At 42.3% G+C, this 12,428-nt stretch overlaps 1 protein-coding gene across 1 annotated transcript in view; it reads left to right on the top strand.

The window, feature by feature from the left end:
* Positions 1 to 12,428, top strand: part of LOC124286589 (citron Rho-interacting kinase-like) — a 52,445-nt gene that overhangs the window by 12,622 nt on the left and 27,395 nt on the right. The window contains 10 exon segments of the mRNA XM_046722963.1: positions 656 to 827; positions 1,412 to 1,727; positions 2,765 to 2,892; positions 4,518 to 4,680; positions 5,860 to 5,985; positions 8,621 to 8,776; positions 8,914 to 8,985; positions 10,361 to 10,444; positions 10,829 to 10,954; positions 11,186 to 11,260. Of these exon segments, the coding sequence (XP_046578919.1) occupies positions 656 to 827; positions 1,412 to 1,727; positions 2,765 to 2,892; positions 4,518 to 4,680; positions 5,860 to 5,985; positions 8,621 to 8,776; positions 8,914 to 8,985; positions 10,361 to 10,444; positions 10,829 to 10,954; positions 11,186 to 11,260 (1,418 nt within the window).

Genomic DNA, 12,428 nt, shown 5'->3' with positions numbered 1-12,428 from the left:
ATAGCAGTTTTCTAGTTAATGTTTTGTGGCAATATGGCCTATAGCCCCAGCTTGTTACTTCACATCATTTTAGGTTTATTTGAACTCACTACTGGTAAACAAACACTTAAGTACATCAGTGTGTACATCAAGTCAGGACAGTAGATGTGCCTTGTGTTCAAATGAAAGGGCAAATCTCCATCAGTAAACAGAGCTAATGGTTTGATTGGCATTCTAGAAGTTTGTAAGTCAGTAATAAAGCATACAGCTTTATACATCTTTTATTTTATTGCATAAAGCGATGTTTCAGCATAAAACTTTTAGCTTGATAACAGTGTAAGAATCTACACCGAAACTTCGCACTATGCAATAAGCAAGGAGGTGTCATCCACAAAGTTGTATGCTTCATTAATAAACCCTAAGGTAGAGTGTGACGCTGTGTATGTGAATTAATGTTCCGTGGAAATGTCAATGTCTCAGTCAACACACTGTAGCACTGAACTGAGCCCTGAGCAAACCTTCCACCCTTTCGGTTGTCAACTGGGCGGATGATGCAGGTTTGAGGTTTCAGTTGACATGTGAATTTTTTAAAGTTTCATCAGTAGATTGAAGCAAATTTGACTCAACCTTGGCTTGAGACAAGTGACTAAAGTGGCACACTGCTATCTACTGACAGCTTCACCGCCATTTATCCCGACCGTCAACAGCCTGGACGACACATCCAACTTCGAGGAAGTAGAGAAGGTGAAGCCCCAGCCCTCACTGGATGAGTTCAAGATTCAGAAGGATTTCTCTGGGCGAGATCTGCCATTCGTAGGATTCACCTATGTCAGGGATCTGAAGGACCTGTGAGTAGCACTGTCTATTTGTTATTGTTTGTATTGTTTAACCTGACAATTATTTTTGGTCATATCCAAAGTTTGACATACTATGCTATCTTTTATGACCACTAATGAAAGATTCACAATTGGGAGGCTTGTTAGTGGATCAGGTGGTCCGACTCAGTGGCTTATATTATGGGATGTTCACATACCCAAAAGACATGGACCGCTGCTCATGATATCAATCACTGGATTGTCAGGACCTGATTATGAAATCAATACTGACGAAAGCAGAGACTACACCATGACATCACCATGACATCACCAGTCTTGTGACAGTAGACATTAACAACAGCCTTGAACCTCACTTGATCGATTCAATGAGAAGTGAGGACACACTTGAATTCTGAATGCGTTTGAATTCTCTGTAATGTTCAAGCTTGCAAGATGCCTGTGAATATGGGTTCAACTCTTGGTTTATTGTATGTATCAGATCTTTACAAACTGCCATTATACTGCTGGAATTGTGTATAGTGTAGATAAATAAACAAATCAAGGATTGATTTGTTTACTCTCGACTCTTCATTACCTGTGTTTTCTATGTTCCCCAGCTGCTACTGTTCCTGCCACAGTGGTAAGGTGTCAACAACTATCCTGAAGGAGTCCGACGGCAACACCTCCTGCTCCACAGCGCTCCAGACGGCTCCAGACTCCACCAATCTGGAGGTAACGTTGACTGTGAAGATTGCGGAGCTGAGGTCGCTGAAGGAGCGGTGCAGTGAGCTAGAGGACTCGGAGATCAGGCTGAAGTCAGAGGTGGAGCAATGGAAACACAAGTTTGAGGATACGGCCGACCAGAGTAGCTTGCGGGAAGGGGAGACAACCATGTTACAGAAGGATGTGGACATGTACATCAACAAAACCAAGGTTAGAGGCTGCAGAGGGTTTAAATATCTTAATGGTCTTTTAAAACTTGGGGTGGTTGGGTGGCCTAGTTGTTAAAGCGTTTGCCCATCACACCGAAGACCCAGGTTCGATTCCCCACACCGGTACAATGAGTGAAGCCCATTTCTGGTGTCACTCCACTGTGATATTGCTGGAATACTGCTAAAAGCAGTATAAAACTAAACTCACTCACTTTGAAAGTTTGTTTAGTCCCCAGTACCTCATGAGCCAATCTAGCTGGTGATTGGATGGACAGACTCGGTCCTGGCTTAACTCGTACCTTATGGCTTGGATCACTGCTTATGTACATTTAATCAGTTATTACAGGTCGTCAAAATATAGCTGATATGTTCCATTAAACAGCATCCATCTATTTACATATTTACTTGGTTCAGAAACCATACTACATAAAATGATTTTTTCCCCGTTGTTGTGTTTGAGAAGGTCTTTGAAAGACAAATAATGTTGATGCTTTAAAACATATTTTGGAAGTTTATATTCCCATGGCTCTTATAGGGAGATGAAGTCAGTAATTCAAACAGTCACTCTTCATTCAAAGCACTTAAAGGCCACATTAACTCAACTCATTTTAATTACTGCTTCAACAAGATTTTCTTTGTATATGTTTTCATGCCTATCTCAGCAATATTAAGGTATGGGCGGTGTGGTAGCCTTGTGGTTAAAGTGTTTGCTCATCACGCCGAAGACCTAAGTTAAATCCCCCACATGGACGCAATGAGTGAAGTCCATTTCTGGTGTTCCCTACCTTGATATTGCTGGAATATTGCTAAAAGCAGCAGAAAAATATACTCACTCTCTGATTCAATATTAGGGTATGGTAACACACAACCAAATTCATCAATCCTGTCCATCCAATACAACTGGCATAGATATCTGGGGACCAGTTCTCACCTGAAATCTGCCTGGGAAGTTTCCAGACAAGGAGATGAACAACAATAAAACTTCAGAGAATATGCAGTTGCATTTTGTAAAATGCTGGGTAATGTGGTTGGTTGTAGGTGTTGAGTGAACAGTTGATGAATGATTCTGATGAGCGGCAGCAGTTGGAGAAACAGGCAGAGCAGATGTATTTCCAGATACAAGAAATGTCTCAAGAGGCTCGGAACATCCAGGATGAACTCGCCATGTAAGTGATTCAGTTATGAATGATCTCATTGCAATGTCAAAGTTCAGAGCACTGCTTCCTCTACTTTGTGATCATGGTGCTTGTTGTAACTTGAGTCATGGTAGTCTGAAGGTTTTAAAGTGTTTATTGTTGGTTCAGTTTTTAATGGTTAGTCTTGTTAATACAGCATAAACACACAGAGAGAAGGATCTATTGCCTTTGCTTATATTTAATGAATGGAGTTTTTGTGAAGTGGCGAGTGTCATCATCTTTGTGTACTTCCAGTACTGCAGGAATGTGTTGGTGTGTACTGCAGGAATGTGTACTTGGTGTGTTGGTGTGTACTGCAGGATTGTGTTGATGTGTAAATTTCCAGTGTGTTTACTGCAGGATTGTGTTGATGTGTACTTACTGTAGGTACAATTGTGTGTCGATGTGTACTGGATTGTGTACTTCAGGATTGTGTTGGTGTGTGCTTGTGTTGGTGTGTACTGCAGGATTGTGTTGATGTACTGCAGTAACTTCAGGATTGTGTCGATGTTTGGTGTTTGTGTACTGCAGGATTGTGTTGAGGTGTGTAACTGGATTGTGTTGTGTACTGCAGTGCAGGATTGTGTTGGTGTACAGGATTGTGTCATGTGTACTGCAGGATTGTGTTGGTGTTTACTGCAGGATTGTGTTGGTGTGTTTACTTCAGGAATGTGTTGGTGTGTACTGCAGGATTGTGTTGATGTGTACTGCAGGATTGTTTGGTATGTACTACAGGATTGTACCACTGCAGGAATGTGTTGTGTGTGTACTTCAGGAATGTGTTGGTGTGTACTTCAGGATTGTGTTGGTGTGTACTTCAGGATTGTGTTGGTGTGTACTGCAGGATTGTGTGTGTATGTACTGGATTGTGTTGATGTGTACTGCAGGATTGTGTTGGTGTGCAGAGTTGTGTGTGTACTGCAGGATTGTGTTGGTGTGTACTTCAGGATTGTGTTGGTGTGTACTGCAGGATTGTGTTGGGATTGTGTTGGATGTGTACTTCAGGATTGTGTTGGTGTGTGTACTGCAGTGTGTTGTGTTGATGTTATATGTGTTGGTGTTGACTGCAGGATTGTGTGTGTATGTACTGCAGGATTGTGTTGGTGTGTACTTCAGGATTGTGTTGGTGTGTACTGCAGGATTGTGTTGATGTGTACCACAGATGTGTACTTCAGGATTGTGTTGGTGTGTACTTTGTGTTGACTGCAGGAATGTGTTGGTGTGGACTGCAGGATTGTGTTGATGTGTGTACTTCAGGATTGTGTTGATGTGTACTGCAGGGATTGTGCTTTGATGTGTACTGCAGGATTGTGTTGATGTGTACTGCAGGATTGTGTGCTGTGTTGTGTTGTGTACTGCAGGATTGTGTTGATGTGTACTGCAGGATTGTGTTGATGTGTGTACTGCAGGATTGTGTTGGTGTACTGCAGGATTGTGTTGATGTGTACTGCAGGATTGTGTTGATGTGTACTGCAGGATTGTGTTGATGTGTACTGCAGGATTGTGTTGCAGTGTGTGTACTGCAGGATTGTGTTGGTGTGTACTGCAGGATTGTGTTATGTGTACTGCAGGATTGTGTTGGTGTGTACTTCAAGATTGTGTGATGTGTACTGCAGGAACCAGGTGGACGACCTCCGTGACATCATCAGCCAGCTGGAGATGGAGAATGAGAACCTTATGAGGCGACTACGGCAGAAGGACAGGCAGCATCACACTATCACCAACAACCTCAACGAAACACAGAAACAACTGACTAGCGTCCAGCTCAAACTAGATAAGGTAATGTGGCCATGATGTTTTGGCTTTGATCTGATACTTTTGGTACAGCAGTTGCAGATATAGGCTACTGCATTTCTGACAGTGATCTTTACACTGATTCTTCAGTCCTGTGAGTTGTTTTGTCATTTCCTGGCATACAACATGTCACAAGTGAATTGATGTAACACATGTTATACAGTGGAAGCCCTCTAAACCGGCAGCCCTCCAATCCGGCATGCTCTCAATATCGGCACTAGAATTTGGTCCCGGTAGAAGCTAATTAATTTATGATCATTTACACGCCCTCTAATCCGGCGTCAGTCTATTCCGTATTTCGGCAAAACATTGACTGTTCGTACAGTAATTAACGCTCTCTAAACCGGCATCCGGTATCTCTGCTCTCCTGTTGATTGGTTGATTGGCTGAACGTGTATTAACAACACAGTGGATTACCATCGGCATTAAGCTCATTGATGTTGCCTGATAAAAGGAGTATGGATAAGGATTAGGCCTATGTAGGTGAGGTAAATTGGTGTGTGACACGTGTCATTTGCATTATTAATTAATTGTCGTGTGAATAAAAACAGTAAATTTGACAAAATTAACACACTGACGCATGATTGTGTTTCGACAGCCCGCTGTAAATACATGCCCATTTCTGGCCCTATTTTGAAAGAGAAAGCTATTCAGTTTGCTTCCGAATTAAATGTCAACGAGTTTAATGCATCAGATGGTTGGCTGGCACGTTGGAAGACACGATACGACATCAAACAGTTCAAAGTGAGCGGCGAATATGATGACTATCAACACATTGTTCAGTCGTATTTTACAGCACACGGAGGATCATTCTCAGGTTGAAAAAGGAAAAGTTCTCTAAACCGGCACACCCTCTATACCACCAATTTTTGTCAGTCCCAACAAATGCCGGTTTAGAGGGCTTCCACTGTATTTGTGATAACACTTTCTCAGTGTACAGATAATTCAGTGTTAATTTGTCATTACATAGAAGGGTTATGGTCGTGACACAGGTACTGTTGGTAAAGATCCATTTAGGGATGCTCCTTCTGCACACACTGACTATACTTCAGACACTTGTCCTAGACCTTCAGTTTCTGTCTGGTAACATGAGGTCATATATGGACATGATGCCAGAGTCAACCTATGCCAGTGCTGGAGTTAGCTTGGCTGTTTATTGAGCAGGAGAGGAGGAAGTCTCGGGACGACCAACGCCGCGACCTGGCAATGATGGAGAACAGAGATGAAGTGTGGAAACAACAGCTGGAACAGAAGCAGGCGTCCATTGATGATCTCAACAAGAAACTCAGGGTATGTATGGTGTATCATGTCTGTATCACATAGTGTATATGAAACTCGCCGAAGACCCGGGTTCGAATCCCCACATGGGTACAATGTGTGAAGCCCATTTCTGGTGTCCCCCGCCGTGATGTTGCTGGAATATTGCTAAAAGCGGCGTAAACCCAAACTCAATCAGTCATTCAGTATATGAAACTCTATCATTGGATGGTTAAGTTTGTATGACTCAGGGATTGTATGGTAGTCACATATGTTTACTATAATCACATTGATGATAAAATGTTATCACAAAACCTAAAGGACAACAACTTACTTCATTATTAGGGATGACTATTGAGGGTGAATCAACTATTGTGATAGTGATAGTCTCTTGTAACATACTATTGAGATAGTCTATAATGACCAACTATTGTGATAGTGATAGTCTCTTGTAACACACTATTGAGATAGTCTATAATGACCAACTATTGTGATAGTGATAGTCTCTTGTAACACACTATTGAGATAGTCTATAATGACCAACTATTGTGATAGTGATAGTCTCTTGTAACACACTATTGAGATAGTCTATAATGACCAACTATTGTGATAGTGATAGTCTCTTGTAACACACTATTGAGATAGTCTATAATGACCAACTATTGTGATAGTGATAGTCTCTTGTAACACACTATTGAGATAGTCTATAATGACCAACTATTGTGATAGTGATAGTCTCTTGTAACACACTATTGAGATAGTCTATAATGACCAACTATTGTGATAGTGATAGTCTCTTGTAACATACTATTGAGATAGTCTATAATGACCAACTATTGTGATAGTGATAGTCTCTTGTAACACACTATTGAGATAGTCTATAATGACCAACTATTGTGATAGTGATAGTCTCTTGTAACACACTATTGAGATAGTCTATAATGACCAACTATTGTGATAGTGATAGTCTCTTGTAACACACTATTGAGATAGTCTATAATGACCAACTATTGTGATAGTGATAGTCTCTTGTAACACACTATTTGAGATAGTCTATAATGACCAACTATTGTGATAGTGATAGTCTCTTGTAACACACTATTGAGATAGTCTATAATGACCAACTATTGTGATAGTGATAGTCTCTTGTAACACACTATTGAGATAGTCTATAATGACCAACTATTGTGATAGTGATAGTCTCTTGTAACACACTATTGAGATAGTCTATAATGACCAACTATTGTGATAGTGATAGTCTCTTGTAACACACTATTGAGATAGTCTATAATGACCAACTATTGTGATAGTGATAGTCTCTTGTAACACACTATTGAGATAGTCTATAATGACCAAGTATTGTGATAGTGATAGTCTCTTGTAACACACTATTGAGATAGTCTATAATGACCAAGTATTGTGACAGTGATAGTCTCTTGTAACACACTAGATAGTCTATAATGACCAAGTATTGTGATAGTGATAGTCTCTTGTAACACACTATTGAGATAGTCTATAATGGCCAACTATTGCAATGCTATTGCAGTAGTTGTTTCCTCCTTGAATTGTCTCATTTGAAGTCATTTCCCAAATAAATATATAGTTTATATGAAATAAAAACAAGTTGAAGTAGTTTCAGCCTCTTTTAATAACTGACAAGAAACTTGAAACCCAGATCAAGTAAACTGTTAAAACCTAAACTAAATGAAGCTGTAAGTCTGCACCCAAACATCCTGTATTTTACGATGCGCATTTATCAACGGAAGTCAAATAATAAACTATCAATAGCCACACATACCATCGATGCATCGGTAGTCTTTCATTTCTACCATCGATTAATTGCTATCGGAGACACAACAGTTGCAATCCATTGATATTTCAATGCATCGTTAGAGCAATATTCATTGTCAGTCAGTTACATCTCAATAGGAAAATGGGCAGGAGGGTAGCCTAGTGTTTAAAGCTTCGTCACACTGAAGATCCAGGTTCGATTCCCCACGTGTACAAAGTGTGGAGCCCATTTCTTGTGTCCCCACAGTGACATTGCTGGACTATTGCTAAAAGCGGAGTACTACTAAACTCACTCACCCTCAATAGCAAAAATAGGAAAAGGATCAAATGTACTTCAGATAATACATTATCTATATTAATTACTGACTGACTGAGTTTGGTTTTACGCCGCTTTTAGCAATATTCCAACAACATCACGGCGGTGGACACCAGAAATGGGCTTCACACATTGTGCTCATGTGGGGATTCGAACCCGGGTCTTCGGCATGACGAGCCAACGCTTTAACCATTAGGCTACCCCACCGCCCCTCTATATTAATTAAGATGATTGGTTTCATGCTGTATTGACCATGGGGTCGATACAACAAGGACAAGCTTATTGTATGTATCGATGGACAGATATTGCTGCTTTGGAGATTCTGTGTTAGAATGAACCCCAACAACCTATCCTTGCCCAACATGGTGGTCAAAGGTTGATGACAGTGTGGATCAATGCTCATGTCAATCATTGGTTTGCCTGGTCCATTACTTACTAGCTGCCGACATATAGCTGGAATGTTGCTGAGTTTGTTGTGAAACCACAAACATATAGAGGTCCCAACTGCTGCCTGTATCATGAGTTTCTGTGGGTGGTACTAGTCATGATTCACTGACACAGGACCTCGAGGACCTGGTGGAGGCGTATGAACAGCAGGAACAGGAACATGCTGAGGAGATTGAGCTGCTCCACAACAAGATGAACACGTCCCTGAGGGAGAACGGTCTCGTCGTGCCGCACATCGTCCGGTCTGAAGAACCCAGGAAGAGGAAAGTGGTGAGTGTAGTGTGTTCTCTACATTATAAGTGATAGATTCTACATTCAGAGCTGAGGCTACTGTGCAATATTACTAGCGTATGGATGCATCCGCAGGGAATCATTGGTTTTTAATTTTATTGCTGTGTTTTTTGCAGGAGCTGTTTGTCACTCTCCAGACTGGGAGACCTTCTCTACTGAACAACAGTCACCTGGAGGACAAGATCAAGGTGAGTCAGTCAGTTTCTAGTGCTGTCGGCCTCGTCTACTGTGGCAATGTGTTTATCTTCTGCTGCCTGCCATGCATTGTGTTTACTGTCTACTATGCCTATTTTCCAGATGTTATCTAATACTGTCTACTGTGTAAATATCTTTATCATCAACTGGCTACTGTGGCAATGTGTTTTCCTGGTACTGTCTACCATGTCTACTGGGCAATGTGTTTTCCTGGTACTGTCTACCATGTCTACTGGGCAATGTGTTTTCCTTGTACTGTCTACTGTGGCAATGTGTTTTCCAGGTACTGTCTACTGTGGCAATGTGTTTTCCTGGTACTGTCTACCATGTCTACTGGGCAATGTGTTTTCCTGGTACTGTCTACCATGTCTACTGGGCAATGTTTTTTCCTGGTACTGTCTACTATGTTTACTGGCAATGTGTTTTCCTGGTACTGTCTACCATGTCTACTGTGGCAATGTGTTTATCTTCTGTTGTCTGCCATGTCTACTGTGGCAATGTGTTTATCTGGTGCTGTCTGCCATGTCTACTGTGGCAATGTGTTTTCCTGGTACTGTCTACCATGTCTACTGTGGCAATGTGTTTTCCTGGTACTGTCTACCATGTCTACCAATGTGTTTTCTACCTTGTGTGGCAATGTGTTTTCCTGGTACTGTCTACTGTGGCAATGTCTACTGTGGTGGCAATGTGTTTTCTTCTGGTACATTGTCTTTACCATGTCTACCTATTTTGCAATGTGTTTATCCTGGTACTGTCTACCATGTCTACTGGCTACTGGCAATGTGTTTTCCTGGTACTGTCTACCATGTCTACTGGTACTGTCTACCATGTCTAATGTGTTTTCCTGGTACTGTCTACCATGTCTACTGTGGCAATGTGTTTTCCTGGTACTGTCTACCATGTCTACTGTGGCAATGTGTTTTCCTGGTACTGTCTACCATGTCTACTGTGGCAATGTGTTTTCCTGGTACTGTCTACCATGTCTACTGTGGCAATGTGTTTTCCTGGTACTGTCTACTGTGGCAATGTGTTTTCCTGGTACTGTCTACTGTGGCAATGTGTTTTCCTGGTACTGTCTACCATGTCTACTGTGGCAATGTGTTTTCCTGGTACTGTCTATTATGTCTACTGGGCAATGTGTTTACCTTCAGTTGTCCATCCTGCCTATTATATAGACATGTCTTTATAGATGGTGGGTCCTGTTTATTTGTTAATCAGTCACCAAGTACTCTCTGCTGATCTCCATTACATACTTTCCAACTGTGAACATGTTTAGTGCTGATTAGTGCCTATAATAGCTGAACAGTTTGATTATGTCACTGATAACCATGCTTATCCTGTTTGATCACTACTGTGTATTGTGTACAGGACCTGGAGTCGCTGATTGACCACTACAGCGGGGAGGCCAAGGCTTGGCGTCGGCGGGAGGATGACATGAAGAACACCATTCAGGTAGAGCACTCTAGGACTTACAACTAAGGGGTTGAACTTACTGAAATTTGAAACTGTGTTCCTTAGAAGGTTGCTTTTTAAAATTAGTGATAGCCAGAAAGTGACAGGAAGTAAGGCCTGCTTTTTATCCTTACCTGGAAGGTGTTTGTAGGAGTGACTTATAAGCAATATTCCAGCAACACTGTAGACGCTAACACCGACTGCAGGCTTCACACATTGTATCCCTGTGGGGTATTGGACCTGGGACATGGGTGAACATTTCAACCATGAGGTTAACCAACCATCCTGTATTCATGAGAAGAAAGGCCTGGTTAGGGGTTGATATAACTATTGAGACCTGGATGTTGGTATTTGAGGAGAGTATGAGTGTTGTTGTCCTTCCAGAAACTCCAGCAGCAACAGACGGAGAACAATGTCCTGAATGAGTCCAAAAATCAGAAGAAGGAGAGTCTCTTCAACCACCTGAAGCTGTACCAGCAGGAGGTGCAGGACCAGAAACAGCTCATCAAGGTCAGCTCCACACCTGTATATCCACTAGACCTGGAGGTGCCAGAATGTGTACCACACCTGTACATCCACTAGACCTGGACATGCCAGAATGTGTACCACACCTGTGCATACCAAGGTCTCTTCTGTAAAGAAGTGATCAGTTCATGTTAACACAAGTGTCTCTGTATTTCTGTAGGTAATATTGCCTCCAGGTGTTGTGTGTTTATCAATGCTGTACCTCCTATTTCCCAGGACCTGCAGTCCACCATGAAGAGTTGCCTGGCCGAGAGGCAGGTCAAGTCTGGTGAGCTGCGGCTGCTGGTGCAGGTGGGTAAAGTGAAAGTCAGTGTTGGAACTTGTCTTCAGCAACCTATGCTTGTCGTAAGAGATGACTCGTGTGATCAGTTAGTCAAGATCCCCTGAAAGTCATTGTATGAACTTGTCTTCAGCAACCTATGCTTGTCGTAAGAGATGACTCGTGTGATCAGTTGGTCAAGACCCCCTGAAAGTCAGTGTTGGAACTTGTCTTCAGCAACCTATGCTTGTCGTAAGAGATGACTCGTGTGATCAGTTGGTCAAGACCCCCTGAAAGTCAGTGTTGGAACTTGTCTTCAGCAACCTATGCTTGTGAAAGATGACTCGTGTGATCAGTGACCCCTGAAAGTCAGTGTTGGAACTTGTCTTCAGCAACCTATGCTTGTCGTGAAGAGATGACTCGTGGTGATCAGTTGGTCAAGACCCCTGAAAGTCAGTGTTGGAACTTGTCTTCAGCAACCTATGCTTGTCGTGAAGAGATGACTCGCGGTGATCAGTTGGTCAAGACCCCTGAAAGTCAGTGTTGGAACTTGTCTTCAGCAACCTATGCTTGTCGTGAAGAGATGACTCGTGCGTGATCAGTTGGTCAAGACCCCCTGAAAGTCAGTGTTGGAACTTGTCTTCAGCAACCTATGCTTGTCGTAAGAGATGACTCGTGTGATCAGTTGGTCAAGACCCCCTGAAAGTCAGTGTTGGAACTTGTCTTCAGCAACCTATGCTTGTCGTGAAGAGATGACTCGTGGTGATCAGTTGGTCAAGACCCCCTGAAAGTCAGTGTTGGAACTTGTCTTCAGCAACCTATGCTTGTCGTAAGAGATGACTCGTGTGATCAGTTGGTCAAGACCCCCTGAAAGTCAGTGTTGGAACTTGTCTTCAGCAACCTATGCTTGTCGTAAGAGATGACTCGTGTGATCAGTTGGTCAAGACCCCCTGAAAGTCAGTGTTGGAACTTGTCTTCAGCAACCTATGCTTGTCGTAAGAGATGACTCGTGTGATCAGTTGGTCAAGACCCCCTGAAAGTCAGTGTTGGAACTTGTCTTCAGCAACCTATGCTTGTCGTAAGAGATGACTCGTGTGATCAGTTGGTCAAGACCCCCTGAAAGTCAGTGTTGGAACTTGTCTTCAGCAACCTATGCTTGTCGTAAGAGATGACTCGTGTGATCAGTTGGTCAAGACCCCC

This window comes from Haliotis rubra, unplaced genomic scaffold (assembly GCF_003918875.1).
Source record: "Haliotis rubra isolate DU_JTF1 unplaced genomic scaffold, ASM391887v1 Scf387, whole genome shotgun sequence".
Taxonomy (NCBI): Eukaryota; Metazoa; Mollusca; class Gastropoda; order Lepetellida; family Haliotidae; genus Haliotis; species Haliotis rubra.
This window is presented reverse-complemented; position numbering and strand designations above follow the sequence as displayed.